This window comes from Pleuronectes platessa, chromosome 23, assembly GCF_947347685.1.
Source record: "Pleuronectes platessa chromosome 23, fPlePla1.1, whole genome shotgun sequence".
NCBI classification, from domain to species: Eukaryota; Metazoa; Chordata; class Actinopteri; order Pleuronectiformes; family Pleuronectidae; genus Pleuronectes; species Pleuronectes platessa.
The window spans coordinates 15,373,233-15,394,342 of NC_070648.1; the positions used below are offsets into that span (position 1 = coordinate 15,373,233).

The window sequence follows — 21,110 nt, forward strand, 5'->3', positions numbered from 1 at the left end:
TTACTCAAAATTTGGGTTATTTATCTCCCGTCATCCGTTCTTTCCCTTCCGTCTCCTTTCTTCCTCTCCTTCCTGTCATGCCTCTGTCTCCTCCCTGTCAGCTTCATCCTCTCTGCCCATTGATCAGTCTTTGGAGAAAAAACCACAAGGAGGGTATGGATTTGTTCCTTCCTCGAGACCCCAGGACACCCCTGTTATAGAGCCCTCACTTCCTCCTCTAAGGCCTTCCTCTGCTCTAATTCTCTCTGGGCATCCTCCTCCTCCTCCTCCCCACACATCCCAAACTGTGATAGTCTCCCCCAGTGACCAAGATACAGGTACAGAATAAAAAAGGAACAAGATTCACATTGTTCCTACATGTTTACTAGCAATAAAATAATAGACCAAATCCATCTGACATGCAAGCTCACGTCTCCCTCTGCTGGTTGTTTATATTTGCTGGTAAAACTATGCACTGTTCATTCTGTAGTGGCATATGAACAAACTTACGGGTTATTATTTATAATACTTCCTTTTCTTTTAGATTTCAAAAGACAGTTGAGCACACTGAGCGAAGAGGGTAAGCAGTGCACAACATCTACAGGTGAGCATGAACGCAAAATTAGGTAAATTAGAATAAGTGATACCTACATAGAATGACTACAACTTCATATGACGTTGCTCAGCGCCTGATCCATGGGCCCCGACCAGCCGGATGACTGAGACGTCCAGGAATCCAGATCAGAAAAGAGATCTGCATTTTGGAGTTGAGGTTCATAAGACAACAGCAGGGTGAGTAAATATGAGGCTACGTTGTTTTATCAGGAATGGTGTGGTTGGCATGGCTGCTATGGAATTACTGACCCCAGAAACTTTTGACACCCCAGAATTTGTGGCGTCAAAAGTTCTCAATGAGTTGCGGTTCATTATTTAAGAGAAAGATTTCAGTATGAATCTTGTGTATTTTGTGAAGTAGCAGTACGCTTTGGACAACTGAGGAAGCTCTAATCAGTGGGTGAAGCTTCACACTTTTCAAACATTTGTTGAAGTTGAAATGGCCTGAAAACAGGGGGGACTTTGATACTTTTTACTTTATATTTGAATATATATATATATAGTACACAGACATAAGGTGACAGGAAAAATCCGGATATATGATAGTTTGTAGGGATTTTCTGAGCTGGTATAGCCAGTGACAGCCATCGTGAAAAACCTGGAAAAAAACCTGGAATAAAACCTGGAAAAAAAACTGGGAAAAAAACTGGGAAAAAAACAGTTATTTTTTTAGCCTACAAACAAACTCTTTTTTTTAGATTGAAGGGGTTCAGGGGATATTTGAAAACACGTTAAATTCAGGACTCAAGGGAAAAAGTAAAAAGCCAGAAATGCCATAATGCCAACAGATGTTTTTAATGCACTTCTGTGAAAATGTATTTGTAATTCAGAATTTCATGTCTCATGGCAGTTATTTTATTTTAGATAGAATAACTACTCAATCAATCAATCAAATTTTATTTGGATAGCCCATATTCACAAATCACAATTTGTCTCATAGGGCTTTAACAAGGTGTGACATCCTCTGCCCTTAACCCTCAACAAGAGTAAGGAAAAACTAAAAAAAAAACTTTTAACAGGGTAAAAAGAACATAGAAACCTCGGAGAGAGCCACATGTGAGGGATCCCTCTCCAAGGATGGACAGAAGTGCAATAGATGTCACATGTAAATGAAATACCCCTTTATTTTCACTTGAAAATCTTGTAGAATAAGATTTTGGTGCCCTCTTTTGAGAAGCCTCCACTGCTTATGACTATGTTTGTAAGTTGCAGAAAAAGTATATTCATTGGCTGTGCATGAAATATTATTGCATATAGTAATTATTTTTGCATAAAAATTTGATCAAAAAATAACTTAATCCAAGTCATGTTGATGTAGCAAGTGTCAGATCTGGTAAAGTTCCTTCATTGTATTGTTATATTATATTTGTATTATTTTATTTAGCACTTTGCAGCTTGCCAAGACCTGGTAATTTCTTCCGTGATTTATGATAAAGTTTATGTTTCTTTGATAACTTCCTGGTTTAAATCTCCTGTAGTATTGTTTGCCATATTCTTGTCAGACTTGTATGCTGTTCAGCATTGGGACTATGGCCTGGGTGTGACATCATTCCTGTGATGGAGACTTTTCTTACAACCTACTGTCTGTTTATCCCTCAGACCTAAGAGCACTGCTTCCCCTCTGACCATTAGCCCCAGATCACCCATTGCCCCAGGGCTAAAATATTTTGAGATGCCAAAAACACAGACAGAATCAAGGGTGACAAGGATATACCCCACCATCCAGGAAACGCTTCCTCCCCACTTGTCTGGAACTAAGCAAAACCCTGAGTGTCATGATCCAACATCCACTTCAATCAAGGAGCTTCTGGTTACATCAAGGAGTCACCTGTCTCAGATGTCCATTCAGTTAGGGAGTCCAATAGCTCAACCTGAGTCTGTTCAGCATATACCCCATTCTCCTACTAATCCCCAAGCATATTCCAAATCACTTCAGAGACTTTTGTTGCACTTGCCCGAAACTGCTACAACTTCTGACACAACACCAATATTAAGGATAGGAGCGACCAACAAAAAAGAACATATAACTAAGGATTTGGGGTAAGTGTGGCATGGTGTTCTGTCAGTTAATGCCTACCCATGATATAGTCTCATAAATGCTTTTGAGTTCCTATCAAATCTTGTCAATTATCAACACTTAGATATTCCTTCATAGTTTTCTTAAGTCCAAATTTGTGTGCTGACATCAATCTTTGGTATACTCTACTCCTTCAGAAATGAGAGTATGGATGCCTCAGTGCCATCTTGTCTCAGAGGCACCAGTTCTACTTTTTCTTCAATGGAGGTGAACACAATTCAAGAAACTCAGACTGGAGAACAGTCATTTACAACAAACTCCCTGTCGGAGGAGCCACAAAGAGGCCCTCTAAGAAACAACCCTACTGTTTCAGTACCTGCTGTAGATGAGAAAATCACATGCATCACAGCTGCCTTGGACCAAGTCACTTCAAGATTGGACTCTCATGTTGGGTATCTCTCTGGACAGCAGACCACAACAAAGGATTTATCAAATCAAACAGAAGAATCTAGTGCATTGCCTCCAACTAGTAACTTTGTTGTCTGTAGTTTGGATTCAGATTACTGTATGGAGGAAGGGAGAACTGAAAGTGTGGCTCAGTCGATAAATAAGAGGCTATCGTGTGAAAGAGATTGTAGAGTTAAACAAGAACTTGGGTTACAAAGCTCTACAGTCAGTATAGATGAACAATGTGTGTACATTTCCAAGGTGGAACTTGGACTATTGGGTACTAGAGGGAGTTCCGTTTCTCATTTACCATCAAATATACTGTGTGAAACTCAGATTGAAGGAACTGTGAGAATACCAAGTATGATTCATTTACTATCAAGTTGCTCACAATATTCCAAGATTCCTGGTATGCCATCTTTACATCAGTCACAAGTTGTAGCTTGGCCAGATGAGAACAGTTTACTTTTTCAGAGGTTACCCAGCAAGACATTGCCAGTGCTCCTGTTAATAGATTATGATAGTTTGATTTATGCAGGTAGTGCAGGAATTGTGAAAATGGTGGACCTGACACCAACATGCTCAAAGTCTGCAAGTATTCCTGGATTCCCATCTGCTATGAAACGCGAACCTAATATGGCTCAGTTTTTATCTACATGTCCCAAAGTTTGCAGTGTCCCAGGTTTAGCCTCTGTTGGACCAGTGCTAGGATGTGATACAAATGTTTGGGACGGATGTTCTCTATGGACAAAGAAGTTGCAGATAAAAGAAGCATTGGTTTCAAATCTGTCCTGTGTCCAGGAAAAGTCCCAGGAGAATAAGAAGCACATAAAACAAATGGTTAATATGTTACCATCTTGTCCCTGTAAGGAAACCATTCCTGGATTTCCCTCTGTGCCATCAAGGAAAGATCCTATCATGGTTGATATTTTTCCAACTTGCCCAAGAAAAACCAGAGTCCCTGGTTTTCCCTCTAGGGAGCCAGTTAGTGCTCAAGATGAAGGTTTTGTTGTAACCGGGCATATTATCATGGCAAAACCATTTTGTAAACGTAATGTCCTGATTCATGATATTTCCCCAAGTGTGGCTCAAGATCTAGGCAAAGGAGACTTTTGCAGTTCAGTGGCATTGTTGCCATCATGTCCGGCGATATCGTGCTATGCAGGTATGCCCACAGCACCGCATAAGCTGTCAAGAAATATTGTCAGTCTTGTATCTATATGCCCTAAACAGTCCCAAACTCCTGGTATACCATCTCGAGACCAGAACGATTCAGATAAAAAAGACTGGCATGCCTTGAGCATATTAATTAACAAGAGACCGAAGAAGAATATACATGTTTACATTGTTCAATGGATACAGAAAGATACTGACACCTTTAAATATGGTAGAATGTTTGATATGTTAATGAGTTGCCCTAAAAAGGCCAAGGTTTTTGGCTTACCCTCTGCTCCACGGCAAGAACCTAGTATGGTTAATGTATTGCCCACATGCCCCAGATATAGTGCAATCGCTGGTTTGCCTTCAAAGACTGGACAACAACTTTGTTCCTCCACCTGCAAGGAATGGTTTGCTTATAAAAGTCTCCAATGGAATAGTCCATTTGTCCAAAGGGAAGGGCAGATACTAAATGCACCTTCATGTTTTGATAAGAGCACTGTAAAAAGAATGAGTGCATTATTACCTTCTTGCCCTCCGATTGCTACTGTACCTGGGTTTCCCTCTGCTCTAACACTGACATTAGCTGATGGCCCAATTATGGTAAAATTGTTGCCTAGTTGTACAAAGGAATCCAGAGTTCCTGGAATGCCATCCTTAAACCAATCCCAAGTTACAGCTTGGACAGATGATAGGATAGACCTTAGAATTAGGTGGCCAATGACAACAAAATGGCTGCAACAAACGAGGTCTGCACTGTCACATTCAAATTATCTTAATGTGTTCCATCATGATGGTGACTGTGACATATCTATGGTATCCATACTGCCCTCCTGTCCACGGACAGCCTGTTTATCAGGCTTTCCATCACTACAATGTCAGACATTGGCTTATATGCCAAGCATAATCAATCTGCTGCCTACTTGTCCAAGACATTCCAGAGTTTGTGGAATTCCATCTAGATTTTACAATGAGTCTGATGAAGTAGAATGGAGCGTGGACAAAATGCCAGTGTTGAAAACCCCATTAACAAACCCCAGAAAGATGTCAGTAATACATGACCAAAATATGTATTTCAGAGAGAGGGGGGTGGTCAGAATAATGGTATCCATGTTACCATCTTGTCCCAAACACTCTAATATTCATGGTATTCCCTCTAAGTTAGGAGCGAGACCAGTGGAACCTTTAATTAAAGAGGCTCCGAGCATGTTCAAATCATTTGCCACTTTACCAAAACACAGTCAAATTCCAGGTCAGCCTTCAAAGTATGGTGCAAATGAATTGGATGTCTGGTTTGAGGACAGGGATGCAATTTGGGAAACCCCATTTAATAGAGGGCATACGTTTGTTAACCAAGATCTTACAGTTAGGGAACTTCCACCCTGGGACAAAGAAATAATGCTGAGTATGCTTCCATCATGTCCACGACAAGCCCTGAATCCTGGATTTCCATCTGCTCCACAACCCCAAGCTGTTGCTGCCATTGTAGAAAGAAATCTAAACTCTGTAGAATTGACGTCATGTTGCCCAACACAGTCAAGTATCATTGGTTTTGCTTCAAGAGCATCAGTTATTTCTGATTCTAAAGTGGGCTGGCCCGTGGCGACAGTAAAGACACAAGGCTACCTTCAATTTCACCAAAAGCATTACTGTCTTTACAAAGATAGAATACAGGCAGTTCTTTCTCCTGAACCTTCTTGTCCACTGCCTGACATAGACCAGCTTCCCAATATGGTGAATATTGTGCCTTCTTGCCCAAAGAAAGCTTCTGTTCTCGGTGCACCATCAACACATGTGCACCAGTCAGGACAAGGGTGGCTAGTTAAAAAATCTATATTGATGAGTAATCAGTTGCCGTTGGAAGAACAATCCCTTAGTAGGTTTAATGTCAGAGAGAGATCAATGGAGTTTATATTCCCCATCCAAGATAAACAAGAGGATGTGCAACGAAGGACAGTTGAGTCATCAACCCGTCCCATCGAGGCCATTGTCAGAAAGTTACCATCATCAAGTTTGGAAATTCAAGTGGATCAGCCATCCTCAAGATTTGATGGGATTGTGATGTTAGATGGTGAGGCAATACCAGCCCGATTAGATCTTGATGCAAAGAAAACAAGATTGGATGTGTGCTCACCTTTAGAGATGGATAAAGATGATCAGGGCTTTTGGACAGAAGCCAAAGGAGTAGCTGTGCTAGAAAAAGGGTGAGTGGGTTGGAATTGGAGAGTTGGCGTCTGTCTGCGATATCAGTGGAAATTGAAACATTTGCTTTCTGACTCTGTTTTCAGAAACTTGCATTGCAGAATGTGGCACTCCATTCCTGACACGCCACTATTCTTGAGTGTTAAAAAGAGGTGGGTTGCCTTGGTTTGCACAGTGGTGCAATTACGTGTTGCATTTGCTTTTGTCGTGCCTGTCATCTGTGGAGATTTAAATTGCCGTGCGGTCCCCAAATTAATACAACGATGTCTGTCTTTTCCCTTGTCATTGCTTCAACCCTATGGGTCATAAAGAAAGTCAGGAAAAACACATATAACAATAAATGAGAACATATACTGGAATGAGGACTTAGGAGAGGGTGCATGGGTCATTGTGGAGGGTCACAGTGTCATGCCTGTAGAAGAGCCAAATGAAACCTTTTCATAAGAGTGAGGGAATGTTTTCACTACATCCCATTGCATTGTGAACCATGGTATGTTCAATACTTGTGAGAGTCAGTAAGTGAGAGAGAGAATAACACGTGGCATTTGTTTCTGTCGGAATAATTTATTTGTTATTATGTGTTGCATGATGATAATGCCCTCTTAAGGTAGGGCTCATTTTTATGTTAACATTGGACTTATATATAGAAAAAATATAATAACAAAACAACTGCAGAAAACAGGCACGAGCGCAAGTAAAAAGTAACAAAGACACCATGCTTGGGGCAGTATCAGAAGAAACATTAGATTTTTGGGGAAAAGGTTTTTTTAACGAATCAGTGGAGGTACTAGCCTAACAAAGATGTGTATAAAATATCCTCTGCATCTGTGTGGGTTAAAATCTTAATTTAAAGAATTATCCGAATTATGTAATTGAAAGCTACAGTTTTATATTTATTCTGAGCTTTTTATTTAGAGCATATGCGGTACAACTTTTGAGGCAGTGTTTGAGGAATTGGCTATGAAGGACTGGATAGGAAGTATTTTTTCAGCTTACCCATGGGCTTACAGCACTGGCTGTAAAGCAGTACTAGTTGATTCAACCTAAGCAAATGTTGCATGATGTTTTGCTTGCAGGAATGCAGCTTTTATCTCTTGGGAAGAGTTCTTAATACAGACTTGAGCAAGTGTGGTGTGGTTTTTATTTGCATGCATGATACTAAAAAAATAATTTTTAAAAGTTGTTATTCATATCTTTGCTATCATATACACATTTGTTGTATTTTTGCCATGGAGCACTAATTGCTTTGTCATTGATTGACTGGTGTGCAATGTACAACTCAATTGGAATGAAAATATGTAGAATTACATTGTTGGTATTGGCATTTCTTTTGGCACATTCCTTCTGTTAACGTTTGACTAAAGCGTTGTATTTACCTTCTCTTTAGACCTCCACATATGGTTTCACTACAACCATCATGCCCAGTTGTTGCTGGTGCAGCAGAATCCCAATCCCAGACCCAAATAATTAATGCTGAGCAGATGTTAGAAAAACATCCTACAAACAGGACCATATTGTGGGAAGAGCTGCCCAAGGTGTTGCCAATGTTCCCTGGTGCTGCCATGATGTTAAACAGTGATGATGAACTGAAGACAAAGACAGAAACTGAGATGACAGATCTGTTACCGATATGCCCAGCAGTTAGTGGCATATTTGAATTTTCTGGTACTGCTGAAAAAATGAATGAATGCCCACTGGACAGCCAGTCTACAAGGAATAAGACACCAAAGAATAAGGGAATTCCAACCAGTGACTGTACTCTTCATTTAAAAGAAGAGGCAAATTTAGTTAAACAAACGGTGGATAAAAATTCCTCCCATCCAAGTGCACAGTGTATGCCATATTATGTTAAGACTGAAATTGAGAACAAACTGTCCTCTTTCATGCTAACATGTCCCAGTATGTCAAACATTGCTGGCATGCCATCTAAATTGCCTGTTAAAGAAAAACATTCACTTATCAAACATAAGCCAATCTGGGAAAAGCAATCAAAAGTAAATAGAATATTTCCAGGATGTGCATTTCTTGAGGATGGAATGAACATGCAAGAAATGGTGTTACTGGTACCGTCGTGTCCCAGAGAGGCCATAACTCTAGGCTTTCCATCTTTATCACACTACAGTTTTCTTTTCCGTGGACAAAGTATGGTGGATATGCATCCCTGTTGTCCACATGTATCAAGTATACCTGGCGTACTATCTATCAGCGGAGTTAATAACAGATCATGGATATCTCAACAGAAACCACTTATAGATAAGAAAATTAAAACTGAGCTTGTTGTCATGGCCGTTTCTACTAAAGTAAATCATGAATCAGAAATGATGAGCCTTTTAAGGTCTTGTCCAAAAACGTCTTGTGTTGAAGGCCTTCCATCATTAATGAAGTATCAGTTGCACAAAAGCCGGGCTCCAGATTACCAACCATTAGGGGAAACGCTGCCAAAAATAAACATTGCAACAATTGAAGATAGACCTCACAATGAAGAAATGAAGGCCATGTCAGTAGGCAAAACGTTTACAAAAGAGACTCGAGTGCATGGATTTCCAACTGATCTGCCAACTACAGTAATCTGTAAAGGGTCTAGTAGCATCAGTCTCCTTCAATCTTGCCCAGCTATCTCCTTTATAGCTGGTTTTCCATCAATACAGAAAGCTGACAGCAAAGATTGGAACATTATTAGTCATCCATTATGGGAGAAGCCATTTAAAAAGGAATCTGTCTTGATACTCAAGGGCAATGGAATACACAAAGACATGACAGGAATTGTTTCTCTTGCACAAAGTTGCCCGAGTAAATCCATCATTTTTGGATTTCCCTCTGTACCAAAACCAAGATTGAGTTATGGTATTGACATGACAAATATGATCAGTCTTTCATGCTCTATGTCAAAAGAGTCGCAAATACTAGGATTTCCATCATCTCATAATTCAAAAGAATGGAAAATCAGCAAGGAGCCACTTTTTGAACCAAGAATGAAAGTAAAGCAAGTGTCACTGACTGACATATATGAAAGAGACGAGAGAGCAATTAAAACTATGATTTCCCTTGTACCATCCTGTCCAAAAGCAGCGCGAATGCCAGGATTCCCCTCTCATCCAAATCCCCTAAGTGTGTATTGCGCACCAGATATCATCAGCCTATCTGCGCTGTGTCCCCAAGTTTCCAGAATACCTGGAATCCCAGCAGTTGTTGGGGATATGAGTTTAACATGGGTAACAGAAAAGGGATCACTGTTAAAGAGATTACCAACGAAGGGGGTCATATTTGACACATCGAACGACAACAAAAAGATAATGAAGAATATGGTTTCCCTTGTACCATCCTGTCCAAAAGCAGCACGGATGCCAGGATTCCCCTCTCATCCAAATCCCCTAAGTGTAAATTGTTCACCAGATATCATCAGCTTTTCTGCGCTGTGTCCCCAAGTTTCCAGAATACCTGGAATCCCATCAGTTGTTGGGGATATGAGTTTAACATGGGTAACAGAAAAGGGATCACTGTTAAAGAGTTTACCAATGAAGGGGGTCATATTTGACACATCAAACGACAACAGAAAAATAATGAAGAATATGATTTCCCTTGTACCATCCTGTCCAAAAGTGTCAAGAATTCCTGGTTTCCCCTTTATCCCAAATCCAAAAACAGTATATTATAGCCTAAATATAGTCAACCTCCTTCCTTTGTGCCCTGCAGTTTCTACCATATCAGGATGGCCATCAGTTGAAGGTCATGAGGAAAAAGGATGGGTTTCTGAACTGGGTTCACTGATGAACACACCGCAAAAGAAAAGTCTGTTTAGGATTAACAGCTCACCAACAAAAATAGACAAACAAAACATGCATGCTTTGGTTCCATGTTGCCCAGGAGTGTCAAATATTCCAGGTTTCCCATCCAACCCCCGATACAATATGCTGAGTCTTTTACCTGTTTGTCCAAAAGTATGCAGTTTCCCAGGCTGTGCATCCGGCGAAGGGGCCTCAAAATTCCATTGGCTTTTAGATCCACACCCTTTGTGTGATTTTCTTACAAAGGAGACAATTTTGTTGATAAAAACACCAAATCAAGATGGCGAAACTTTGCAAAAAATGTTGGCCTTAGCACCATCTTGCCCAGAGGCGTCAAGGATCCCTGGGTTCCCCTCTGCACCTCAAACCAAATCCAAGATTGAACCCAATATAATAAGTTTTGTACATTGCTGCCCCAGTGTTTCGAGTCTCAAAGGATTTGCATCAACGACGACAACCCCAAGCACAGAATGGCTACATGAAGCAAAACCAATTTGGAAAAAACCTCAGCAGAAGAGGACAGATGTGAATATGACACTTGATGGACAGGAACAGCTAGTTTGCCCCATCATAAGAAGCATGGTAACATTAGTGACATCCTGCCCAAAAGAGGCCAGAGCGTGTGGTTTTCCTTCTGCTCAAGTTGTAAACAGACCACCAAACATGGTCAGTTTATACACATCTACCCCATGTGTTTCATCTGTCCCCGGTTTTCCCTCAGCAAGGATGCTTAGTTCTGAACATAACGCAATACAAACAAGGATACCACACCAAAAGGTCTTGTTTAATAAGCTGCAGAATGAGAAGATTGTTCTTATTGTTATGTTTCCAGCTAAACTTAAACAAGATGAAATTAAGACAATGGTAGCAATGGCGCCATCATGTCCACATTTGACTAAAACTCCTGGTTTCCCCAGCATTTTGCAATTTAATCAAACAGCGGAAGAAACCATGGCTACTCCATTGTCTTTGTCTACTGAAAAGCATACATCTCCAGAGTTGCCTATTGGAGAGTCAGCCGAGTCATACCCTAAAGACACAAGAATTCCTGATGTTCCCTTTACATCTGTCAGCAACCAAAGCACAGAACTTACACATGGTGAGATTTACAGTGTTATGGTCAAATTGAAGGATCAATTTATTTCTGTGTCGGTTCTTTTGTCATTTTGATTATGTTTGCTCTTATGACAGTGAAAAAAATCAAAGATGGTGCCAAGCAAACCGTAGACCTTTCTATACAAAAAGGGTAAGTGGAAGAGCCCGGTAATCTGGCATTGTTTGCTGTGAAGGGGGTCCATCTAGTGCTTGCCTAACATGGACTTTGTGAACTATTAAACCGTAGCTTTAGTATCTTGATTATAGAGTGCATGATGAATATCAGCATATCTTAAATCTGTATTTCACCACTTTTTGTATTACATTGCATTATTATTTATGTGGATCATGCCTTACAATCTTTTACATTTGGGTCCCCAGCATATCGCAATTAGGCAGAATAGCAGCAGAAGAGACCCGAACAGTGAAGGAAAAGTTGGACACATCAGAGCCAGTAGGAGTCTTGGGTTGGGAAGTGTTGGAGGCAGAGGGAACAGTAACAGAAAAACTGGCAGAAAACTCTATGTCAGCAAATGAGGAAGAGACCCAAGGATTAGTAAAGGCTATTGTGGGTGTTTTCCATAAGGGGTAAGTGTGAGACTGGTATTAAATTAATATAGCATGCCACATGGTGTGCGCATCAAATATTAGTAATCCTCGATGTAAAACATTTTGGCACCTGCAGCATCAAAGGGTCACAAATATCTTTTATGAAATCTGAATTTGGAACCTTCCCGTTTCCCCTATTTATCTCTTTTATTAATAATGAATGGATGTTACACAAATGTTAAGGTTATATTGCTCATCACTCGTTATAGCCATTGCTTTAACGGGCTTGGTTTTGTATAAGTTAAAAAAAATAAAAAGCTGGACTGCATTTATTTCTATATTTCAATACTCAGTGGTTGTTATAATTTGCTACATGATCATTGAAAACGTTGTTTTGGCATGATTCCAGAATTCACTCACAGATTTCACTATCCATTTCTCACAGTTATGAAACAGTAGTATCCATATTGGGGCCATCTAGTTCCACTGTAATGGAAGACAATCATCAACCCAAGGGTAACTCCTTTATGGACCTGAAGGAGAAGACAGAAACCCCTTCAGATGAGATCGTTCTCCATGTGGCAGACAACACTACTCCTATGCAGCAGATAGAGGGACAGTTCGAAGAAATTGACAATGACTCAAACATTGAATATCCAACAAGTGCTGAACCTTATATGAGGAACTTGGTATGCGATCAATCAGCATCTCCATCGCCAACTACGGACAGTGACGACTGGCATTTAGTTTGTGCAGGCATGAAGAAATGGCCACCATTGACGGAGGCAGATATCACTGAAATATCAGAAGATGGTGAACAAATAGATGGACAAGGGGTAACTGATGATCAATGGCATACAAATGAGAGATCACTCACTGGGCAGGACTCTGTTCAAACATCAGAGGACATAGAAAGTGTATTACCAAGGCACGAGACTCCGGTAGAACAGGATGAGGTTAGAACGGTGTTGACTTCTTCACAGCTGGATAAAGGGTGAGTGCTGGTGGACTATGACATGCAAGTGTTTGGTTGCATGGCGTGACAATGTACACGTCCGGCATTTTGTTTCGTAACATTGTCTCTTGTTCTGCCGAGGAACGCTTACTTGTCAGGAAATTGGGTGTCAGCTCTTTGTAATAGCTGTATGGATTGGCATTGTGATGTGGTATGGTCAAGCTGCTTTTTCTTTTTGTCTTGTATATAGGTGTTGTAAACTAAGGTCAACGTTGTCTATTTGTCCTGTATGGGCTGCTGTGTCATGCTGTGTGTACATACAGTAACTAAAGCGGCATACTCAAAATTATGTAATTTGTGTTTTGTGATGTGAAACAAGATTTAGCTGCTGTCTTTTAAGTGGAGCAAATTAATGGAGATTATGAATTTGATGGGGATGGAGTGCATGGAACAACTGTCCGAAGAAGTCAAGAACAGCATATTCTAAAGTCTTTTCTTTCTCTTCCTTAAGCCCTGAACAAGCAAGCTTGGAGGAAATGTCTGCTACTTCCCTGCAGTGCAGTGGAACAAATGAGTCCCTTACAGGAGCAGATGAACATAGAGGGGTACTTAAAGGCCAACCCTTGGATGAACAAAACATAAGTCCAGCTAGACCACAAGCTGACATTGCGGTTCCTCAGCGTGGCAGAAAGCCAAAGCGTGGCATTCCAGAGCCTCAACAGAAAGGATCTAAACAAGAAAAAGGCATTGTTCCAATACGGCCACTTAGAAGAAAGGATAGCTTAACACCAGACCGAAAACAAAAGCATGAAGCTATTCCAATCAAGTCTGTTCAGAAATATTCTACTGATGATCCTGCAAAACAGACCACTGACCTTACGTCATCTTGCGGCATAAACCTTGTACCTCAGAAATGCCATGACCTAGAAAGTGTTGGTGTTCAGATAATATCCACAGGTGAACATGGACACAAAGAGGAAGCAGAATCTGTGCCAATATCCAAGTATGTTGCTCCTCCTCGTATTAAAAGAAGAGATAGGAGTTTGCCACCTGAACCTCCGCCGAAAAGGAGAGAAACCTCTGTCACGAGAGAGAAATTTGTTGAAATAACTCATAACCAACAAGATATTAAAGATCAAGTTGGTCCTGCTTTAGAAACGTATGTTCCTTTTACCACTGAGAGAGCTTGTCAGAGAAGCTCTGATGTCTGTGGAGAAATTGCGCCTTTACAGATCATTGACAAACCATGTCAAACTGCCACTGAAATGATCTCTGCACAACCTGCAGAAAGAAAAGAACAAAGCATTAAACAAGAATCTCTTGGGAGTGTATCGGCACAGGAAGAATTCGTCTGTTCAAAGGAAAACGAACAAATCTATTGTGACCCAGATTGGCCTAGGGAAAGCAATACCACATCTGTGCAGGTCTTAACTCAAATAATTACTTCCTCGCAAACAAAGGGAATTGACAGCATCACCCCAAAGCCAGAACCAGAGATATCTCAGGTTGAGCAAACTACCAGTCACTCAATCATCAAGATGATACGTCTTCCACAACGTGGAAAGAAATATCCTTCAAGCAAATATTGCAAAATTGTCAATGACAAGGGAGTTTTGGATCAAAATGTACCTATTGTTGCAACAATGGAAATTACAACACCAGTGGAGATTGGCAACACTGTGATGGGTGATATAGAAAAGATAAATCAGTCAAAAATAGCAGGTCAGATAGTTGGTGATACATTCAACATAGCATTTTCTCAGAAATCAGAAAATGCCCCAGAGATAGCAGAGGCAGATAGAGACAAACAAACAAGTCAACCTATCCCAAGGCCTCGTGTGAGGAAACGTCTCAGTGGCTCCTTCCCAGATGACTTCACAGCTACAGTGAGAACTTCTCAGGCAGAGGAGGCACAGGCAGCAAGACAAGGTGGATCCATATTAATTTCATCAATGGTGCAACACAGCAAAGACCCTCCTCCTCTGGTTCATCAGCCTTCTTCATCGATAGAAGAAGTGAGCGGTGTGTGTTTGAGGAAAACCCGATTGAACAATGACAGCAGTGTTCAAGTAGAGGATGGTAATACTTCAGAGAAGACCACGGTATCCTCAAGCTTGCCCATACCAAAACCAAGAGTAAAGAAGCGTCTCAGTGATTCTTTCCCAGATGTCATTTCAATTTCTGGCTCACCACCTCCTAGTGATTCAGAAGCAATAGCTGATTTGATTAGTCATGAAACAGTCCAACAGAATGAACAGTCAAGCTTGTCTCTTCCACTGCCTGATTTAGACAGCACGTCACCTGTCGATCCCCCCCTAGGATCATCTCTAAGTAATCCAGAAGATACATCTGTAACATGCGAGGAGACAACGGAACGGTCACCATCCCTTGATTTAACTTTGGACTCTGAAGGAGGCTTTGTCACAATCCAAGGTGAAAATTACGTTGCATCAGAGGTAGAGCGGGATGTGCTAGCAGCAATGCAAGAAGACCATTTTTCCAAACCAGATTCCACAGAGGATACTGAGAGGCCCCTGGATGAAATCAGTGAAGGCTGGACTTTTACAGATAAGCATGTTGTTTCAGATGATTCAGCCAAAGGTACAGATGCAGTATCTGAGCAGGATGACATTGAAAAAGGCATGGAAGAAGAGGCAGAGAAGTCCCTTGCTTCCACTGCTGCATCTTCTCAGGATGACTGGCTGCATGTAGAGGATGGTAAATACAGTGAACCGATGGAAATAACACCAAGGAAGGAAATGAGAGATGAAGAGTTGGACTTTGGATTTGTGTCTGTAGATGTAGCTGCTGGTTATTTAGAGGATGAAAGGTAAGATTAGTGGAAGAGAGGTTACGTAATGTGTGTTTATTTGATTGAATATCCTCTCCATATATTATAATAAGCATTGCCATTTCCTTATTTCAAAATATTTAATATTGTTGTTGAATGTGGTTACATAAACCAAATGGTTTGGAAAATCAATAGCACCAGATGTGTTTTTCAGGACTTACATGTTTTGAAAGAAACTTCAGACTATTTTAATCATTTTGCTTTGTTTCTGTTTGTCCTTTTAGGCAAAGGGAGAGAACAGAAGAATCTTCAGGTCAGCCTGTACCTGTGACTCGTGGCAAGAAGCGTTTGAGTGGGTCTAATCTAGATGACAGCAAGACACAAAATGCTGGCCTTCACCAAACCAGAGAACTGACGACACCTCAAAAAAGACCTGCAGATGGGGCTGCCTGTTCGGAGGTATGTTAGTCTGTCCAAAGTAACCTTTCAATGTTTCTTTATTAGTAATTGATCTAATAACTGTGAGCAAGATCATGCTTGGAACGAAAAAACCTCCAGAGAGCTAGTACCAGTGCTGCACTTACCCTCAGTTTTAATGAGCTTTGTAGCCTCTTTCAACTTCTTTATTTGATTTTGTGAACTTCATCTTAATTTTCATTGTAATTATTATACTATTGCTTTGTGACCTGTTGCATTCTCAAGCTTGTGGCAATCAAGGGGTGCACATGAATCACATTTTACCCATGACTGATTGCATCAAGTAACTTTCTCGACAGGAATACACCACCAGCAGTGTAGATTGTTGACACAAGGCCGGTTCCATGAAATCATGCTGTTGACGCCTAATTCTGACCCAACCTTTTACATTTATTCTAAAAAAGGGTTTTCTGCTTGCCACAGTTATTAACAGTGGTTATATGAGTTACCATAGCATTTCTGTCAGCTCGATCAATTTCTGACCAGAATCCTTTGACCTCTCTCATCAACAAAGTGTTTTTGTCCACAGAACTGCTCCTCACCAGATAGTTGTTCCCAACTTTTTTTGCACCATTTTGATTAAACTTATAAGACTGTTGTGTAGTTTCATAAATAGTCAAACCCCTCAACAACAATAATGCCACAGTCAAAGTCACTGATATCCCATTGTTCCTCATTCTGATCTCACCATCAACCTAGGTGCTGCACGATTTACTACTGCTGCCAAATTTTTGTCCTGTTGGATAATTGCATAAATAGGTTTAGAAGTGCTCTTATGTAAGTGCTTGTTCAGTGTTCAGTGTATGTAAAACATTTTTTCTCTGTTACCGTCATCCCGCCGAAATGGATAACACATAATAACAGAAGTCTTTTGTTTTTTTTAGAGCCTAATGGCCAGTCCCACCTTAGTGATGTCGAGCCAGTCTCTACTGGAATGGTGTCAAGAAGCCACGCAGGGTCACAAAGGCATGAAGATCACCAACTTTAGCACCTCTTGGAGGAATGGTCTGGCCTTTTGTGCCATATTACATCACTTTCAACCAGAAAAGATGTAAGGAACAACTTGAATCCTGCTTTCACTGCATTAACTGTTTTATGTATTAATTTTATCTTCTTTTTCTTTGTATAGTAATTATGAAATGCTTGACCCATATGACATCAAGCACAACAACAGAAAGGTAATTAATCAAATTATTTGTTGATTAAGTTACCGACATAGCGTATTATATTCCAACAAATTGTTCCAGTGTTTGTTGATAATATAATCATTCATTCTTGATTTTTTATACATCTTACAGGCTTTTGATGGCTTTGCTGAACTTGGCATTTCCAGGCTGATGGAGCCGTCAGACATGGTCATGCTAGCAGTGCCTGACCGCCTTATTGTCATGACCTACCTGAACCAGATACGCACCCATTTCACAGGCCAGGAGCTCAGTGTGATTCACATAGAGAAGGACAGCAGCGAGTCCAGCTATGCAGTAGCAGGGGACCGGGACACCCAAGACGACCCAGAAGCAACTGTTCGCTACTGTGCCCAAAGGCTCCAGGAAGAGGGTATAAGTCTTGAGACGAATGGGACTTCAGGCACTACAGAGAAGGACAGTAAGACCAATCGGGATGTGGTTCCACCGCCAAGAGCTAAACGATCGCAGGTTGCTGGGGCAGGTGGGGCTCAGTCTCCCGTAGCACCGCCAAGAACAAGTCTTTTGTCCAAGACAGGTTTCTCTCATGTCAAAGATGCTGACCTGGTCAAGAAACGAAGGTCACAGCGGAGGAGTGGGTCGCTAGATGAAGGAGAGATATCAGTGGTATGATGCCTTATTCCCTAGGTCATTGATACTTTTAATTTTACATTTGTCTTTTACTTATTTAGGATAACCTTTATCTCTTTTGTCTTTGTAGGTCATTGCAGGCCAAGAAGACAGTGTAATTAGCCAGAGGAAGTTGGATACGGGTAAATTCTTGTTGTTTTTTTGGACTCAAAAACATTATCACTACTGACTAACCTTTACAAAACTGGCATTTGTTTTTGTCAACATTTTACCTTATGATTTGGAATAATTCCATTTGTTTACAACAATCTTATTAGTGAAGTATAAAAAGAAATACAGTGAATTTCTATGTTTCTCTTGCAGAGAAAACAGACACAGTAGTTGAGGAAGGAAGACCAGAAGGCCAGGTAACCATTCGTGCCATTGTCGGGTTGAATCTCTAGAATTGTTTCTTTACTTGGTCCAAATTTGTATGAACTGGGGTTTCCCTAGGAAAGTAGTTTTTGAAACTCTTCTCTTTGGTCACACATGAAGTAGTTGTGGTAGTATTTTTTTTTAACCATTTTAAATAAACTGTATGTCGAATGCCCTTCGCGACCTGTCATCTTATCAGCTTTACACTAGGAATGTTGACTGTAAATTGCCTGAGAAAGCGCAGTGTCAAATTTGGTCTGATTTGGACACATGATATGTTGTGATATGTTTCATTAAACAGGCATACATCTCTGCAGTCAGGGGGGGCGGGGCTTAGATGTGGACTGAGTTGAAAATGTCCTCTTTTACATCCTCAGATAAATCAGATAAAACACTAGCACTTGTCAGCCGCTGTTGTAATTCAAAACTTGCCTGCCAGCAGTAATATAATCCCACCAGATCATTTTTATTTTCACCATATTGCACTGACTGACATTCACAGGAGTCACAGTTGCTGGTCTCCATCATGGCAGCAACATTTACAGAATCACTTCCTCTTTAGCAATTCATCTACAAAGTAAAAGCACCACTGACATAAAGTGATGAAAAAATATCAGCAGTAAATTATTCAAACTAAAAATCACAAATGTGCACAGAAGGAAAGCAAAATCCGTTTAATTTCATGATAAACACTAACTATACTAGTTGTGCAAAATATAACTGCTGCCATCATTACCAAAGGCCATCAATCAGCCCATTCCAATTGGGCAGGCTTTGCCAGGCACTGCTCGTGTTAATACAATGTTGTATGAAGTAATGCTTTCCACTGATTTTGTGTGTAACAATTTATCCAGGACCCCAGTCAGTATGTTCTGAGTCAGATGGAAGCCCTCGAAGCAGAGCAAAATCATATTGATACCAGAGCAGGTGTGGTGGAGAGGAAACTCCGACAACTACTGGAAACAGGTAAGATAGTCGGATGTCTAACAGGAACTAAAACAATCTCATTGAAGGAGTTCATGGTCACAGGTGGATGCACAGTAGGCAGGAGCTGAACCTAGAAAGGAGTCAAACTTATGACATGACAAATCCCAACCAGCCTAGGTTGAAAAAAATTCAAAAAATCCTACCTTTAACCAAATTATAACTAAATAAAAATAAAAATCACCCATTGGCAGGAAATTACAAGATAAGCACAAATTAGAAATGTATTTAGCCCTAAACAGACAGTGAACTGTGGCAGACACAGTAAGTAATACAAACCTGAAGAAGATATTGAGCACAGCCTGGCAATAGAGAGGCTGTGCTCTCAGTGTGATGGAGGAGCTGTAGAGACAGAACTACACTTTATTACACAGTGTCATAAATACAGTGACATTAGACAAGAATTATAATTTTTTTATTCCAAGAAAAAATCTAAGAATTCCAAAGTAAGACGGAACGTGAGAAATGACCCTGCATTGTAGGGGAAAAATAAAAATGTGCAGGGCTGGCAGCTAAATATGTCACTTCCTGCCAACAACTTCCTGTTACTTACCAACATCTCCTTCTGTGTTTTTTTTTATTTTTTTTTATTCATTCTGTCGTTATTCAATGTTGTTCCTTGTAATTTATCTTTAGATTTTATCTTCATACATTGTTGTAGTTTTAATATTATTATTGTAATTGTACTTTGACAAAACATTTGAATGTCATGCCAATAAAGACTATTGAGTTGAAAAAAATTAAGTAATTTCTGATTTCAGGACATTGATTATTAAATTGATGGAAAGATTTATCTCCCCTCAACACTTACCTAACTGAAAACTGAAAGGATTTAAATAATGATGTGATTTTCTCTCACAGGTAGTGACAAGGTGGAGGAGGAGAGGCTGATTCAGGAATGGTTTACACTGGTTAATAAGAAGAATGCTTTAATCAGGAGGCAAGACCATCTGCAGCTAATGTAAGACATCCACACTTTACTGATGGACACATGTATAAATTGTATAATGTACTTTCCATTAAGTAGTATTTAGTGTTTGTTTGTTGTCCCCTTGTCATCGCTTTATATAAATGTGTGATACAAAAGAACCAGAACAGCTACTGAATGGAAGATTTATATGTACATTATTTTGCAAACCTGGAGAATTCCGCTTTTCAAATTTACATCATTTTCATCAGCAAGTAGAGTGTTCTAAATTGTTAGGGAGATACTTTGGCATCTGTTAGAACTGTGGGATTCATCGGCTTATATGTAGCTGGTGCTCATAACTGTTTCAATGTTGTGCATTGTGAAGTTCAAATGAAAGGTAATGAGGCAACACTATACAGTTGTGTTTCACGCTCATACAGATACATACACATCTTAGTCCAAACACAGGTGGAGATGATGGTCAAACTGACATAATCCAAACCAGTTTGGTGGAATTCCATAACATAATAATAAAAACCTTTTACCTATATTCACTTTTAAACTATTAATGCAATGTGATACTCCATATCCATCCAGTATCACATTGAAATGCATCTCTTCTGATTGACAGGCTGGAAGAACAAGACCTGGAAAAGAAATTTGAGCTGTTAAATGAAGAGCTGAGAGACATGATGGCGATTGAAGGTACAACTTAGCTTCTAAACATACTGCCTCAACATAGTCCATATCTTAGTCGTACTCCCTTAAAACACTGTGGTTGAATACAGTGATTTCAGTCTAGTGCTCAGGACCTGCTTTCTCAATGCACTGAATTAGACCACATACAATGAAAGCACTGAAGGCCAAGAGGAAGTGCCTTTAAAAATATGCGTGACTGCAGCTTTCCTCCTGAATGACATAGCTCAGACATACAGTTTAACTTCTCCTTCTAACAAT

At 40.2% G+C, this 21,110-nt stretch overlaps 1 protein-coding gene across 6 annotated transcripts in view; it reads left to right on the forward strand.

Moving 5' to 3' along the window:
• The window catches only part of ehbp1l1a (EH domain binding protein 1-like 1a), a 39,052-nt gene that overhangs the window by 13,810 nt on the left and 4,132 nt on the right, over nucleotides 1-21,110 (forward strand). The window contains exons 8-24 of one of the 6 annotated variants that reach the window (XM_053415590.1): nucleotides 524-583; nucleotides 666-771; nucleotides 6,505-6,570; nucleotides 7,806-11,302; nucleotides 11,395-11,449; nucleotides 11,680-11,886; nucleotides 12,293-12,841; nucleotides 13,314-15,632; nucleotides 15,878-16,052; nucleotides 16,955-17,121; nucleotides 17,200-17,248; nucleotides 17,369-17,881; nucleotides 17,976-18,027; nucleotides 18,209-18,252; nucleotides 19,114-19,225; nucleotides 20,105-20,204; nucleotides 20,785-20,858. In XM_053415590.1, coding sequence (XP_053271565.1) covers nucleotides 524-583; nucleotides 666-771; nucleotides 6,505-6,570; nucleotides 7,806-11,302; nucleotides 11,395-11,449; nucleotides 11,680-11,886; nucleotides 12,293-12,841; nucleotides 13,314-15,632; nucleotides 15,878-16,052; nucleotides 16,955-17,121; nucleotides 17,200-17,248; nucleotides 17,369-17,881; nucleotides 17,976-18,027; nucleotides 18,209-18,252; nucleotides 19,114-19,225; nucleotides 20,105-20,204; nucleotides 20,785-20,858 — 8,145 coding nt within the window. The other 5 variants (XM_053415591.1, XM_053415594.1, XM_053415593.1 and 2 more) reach the window with 5 other exon arrangements.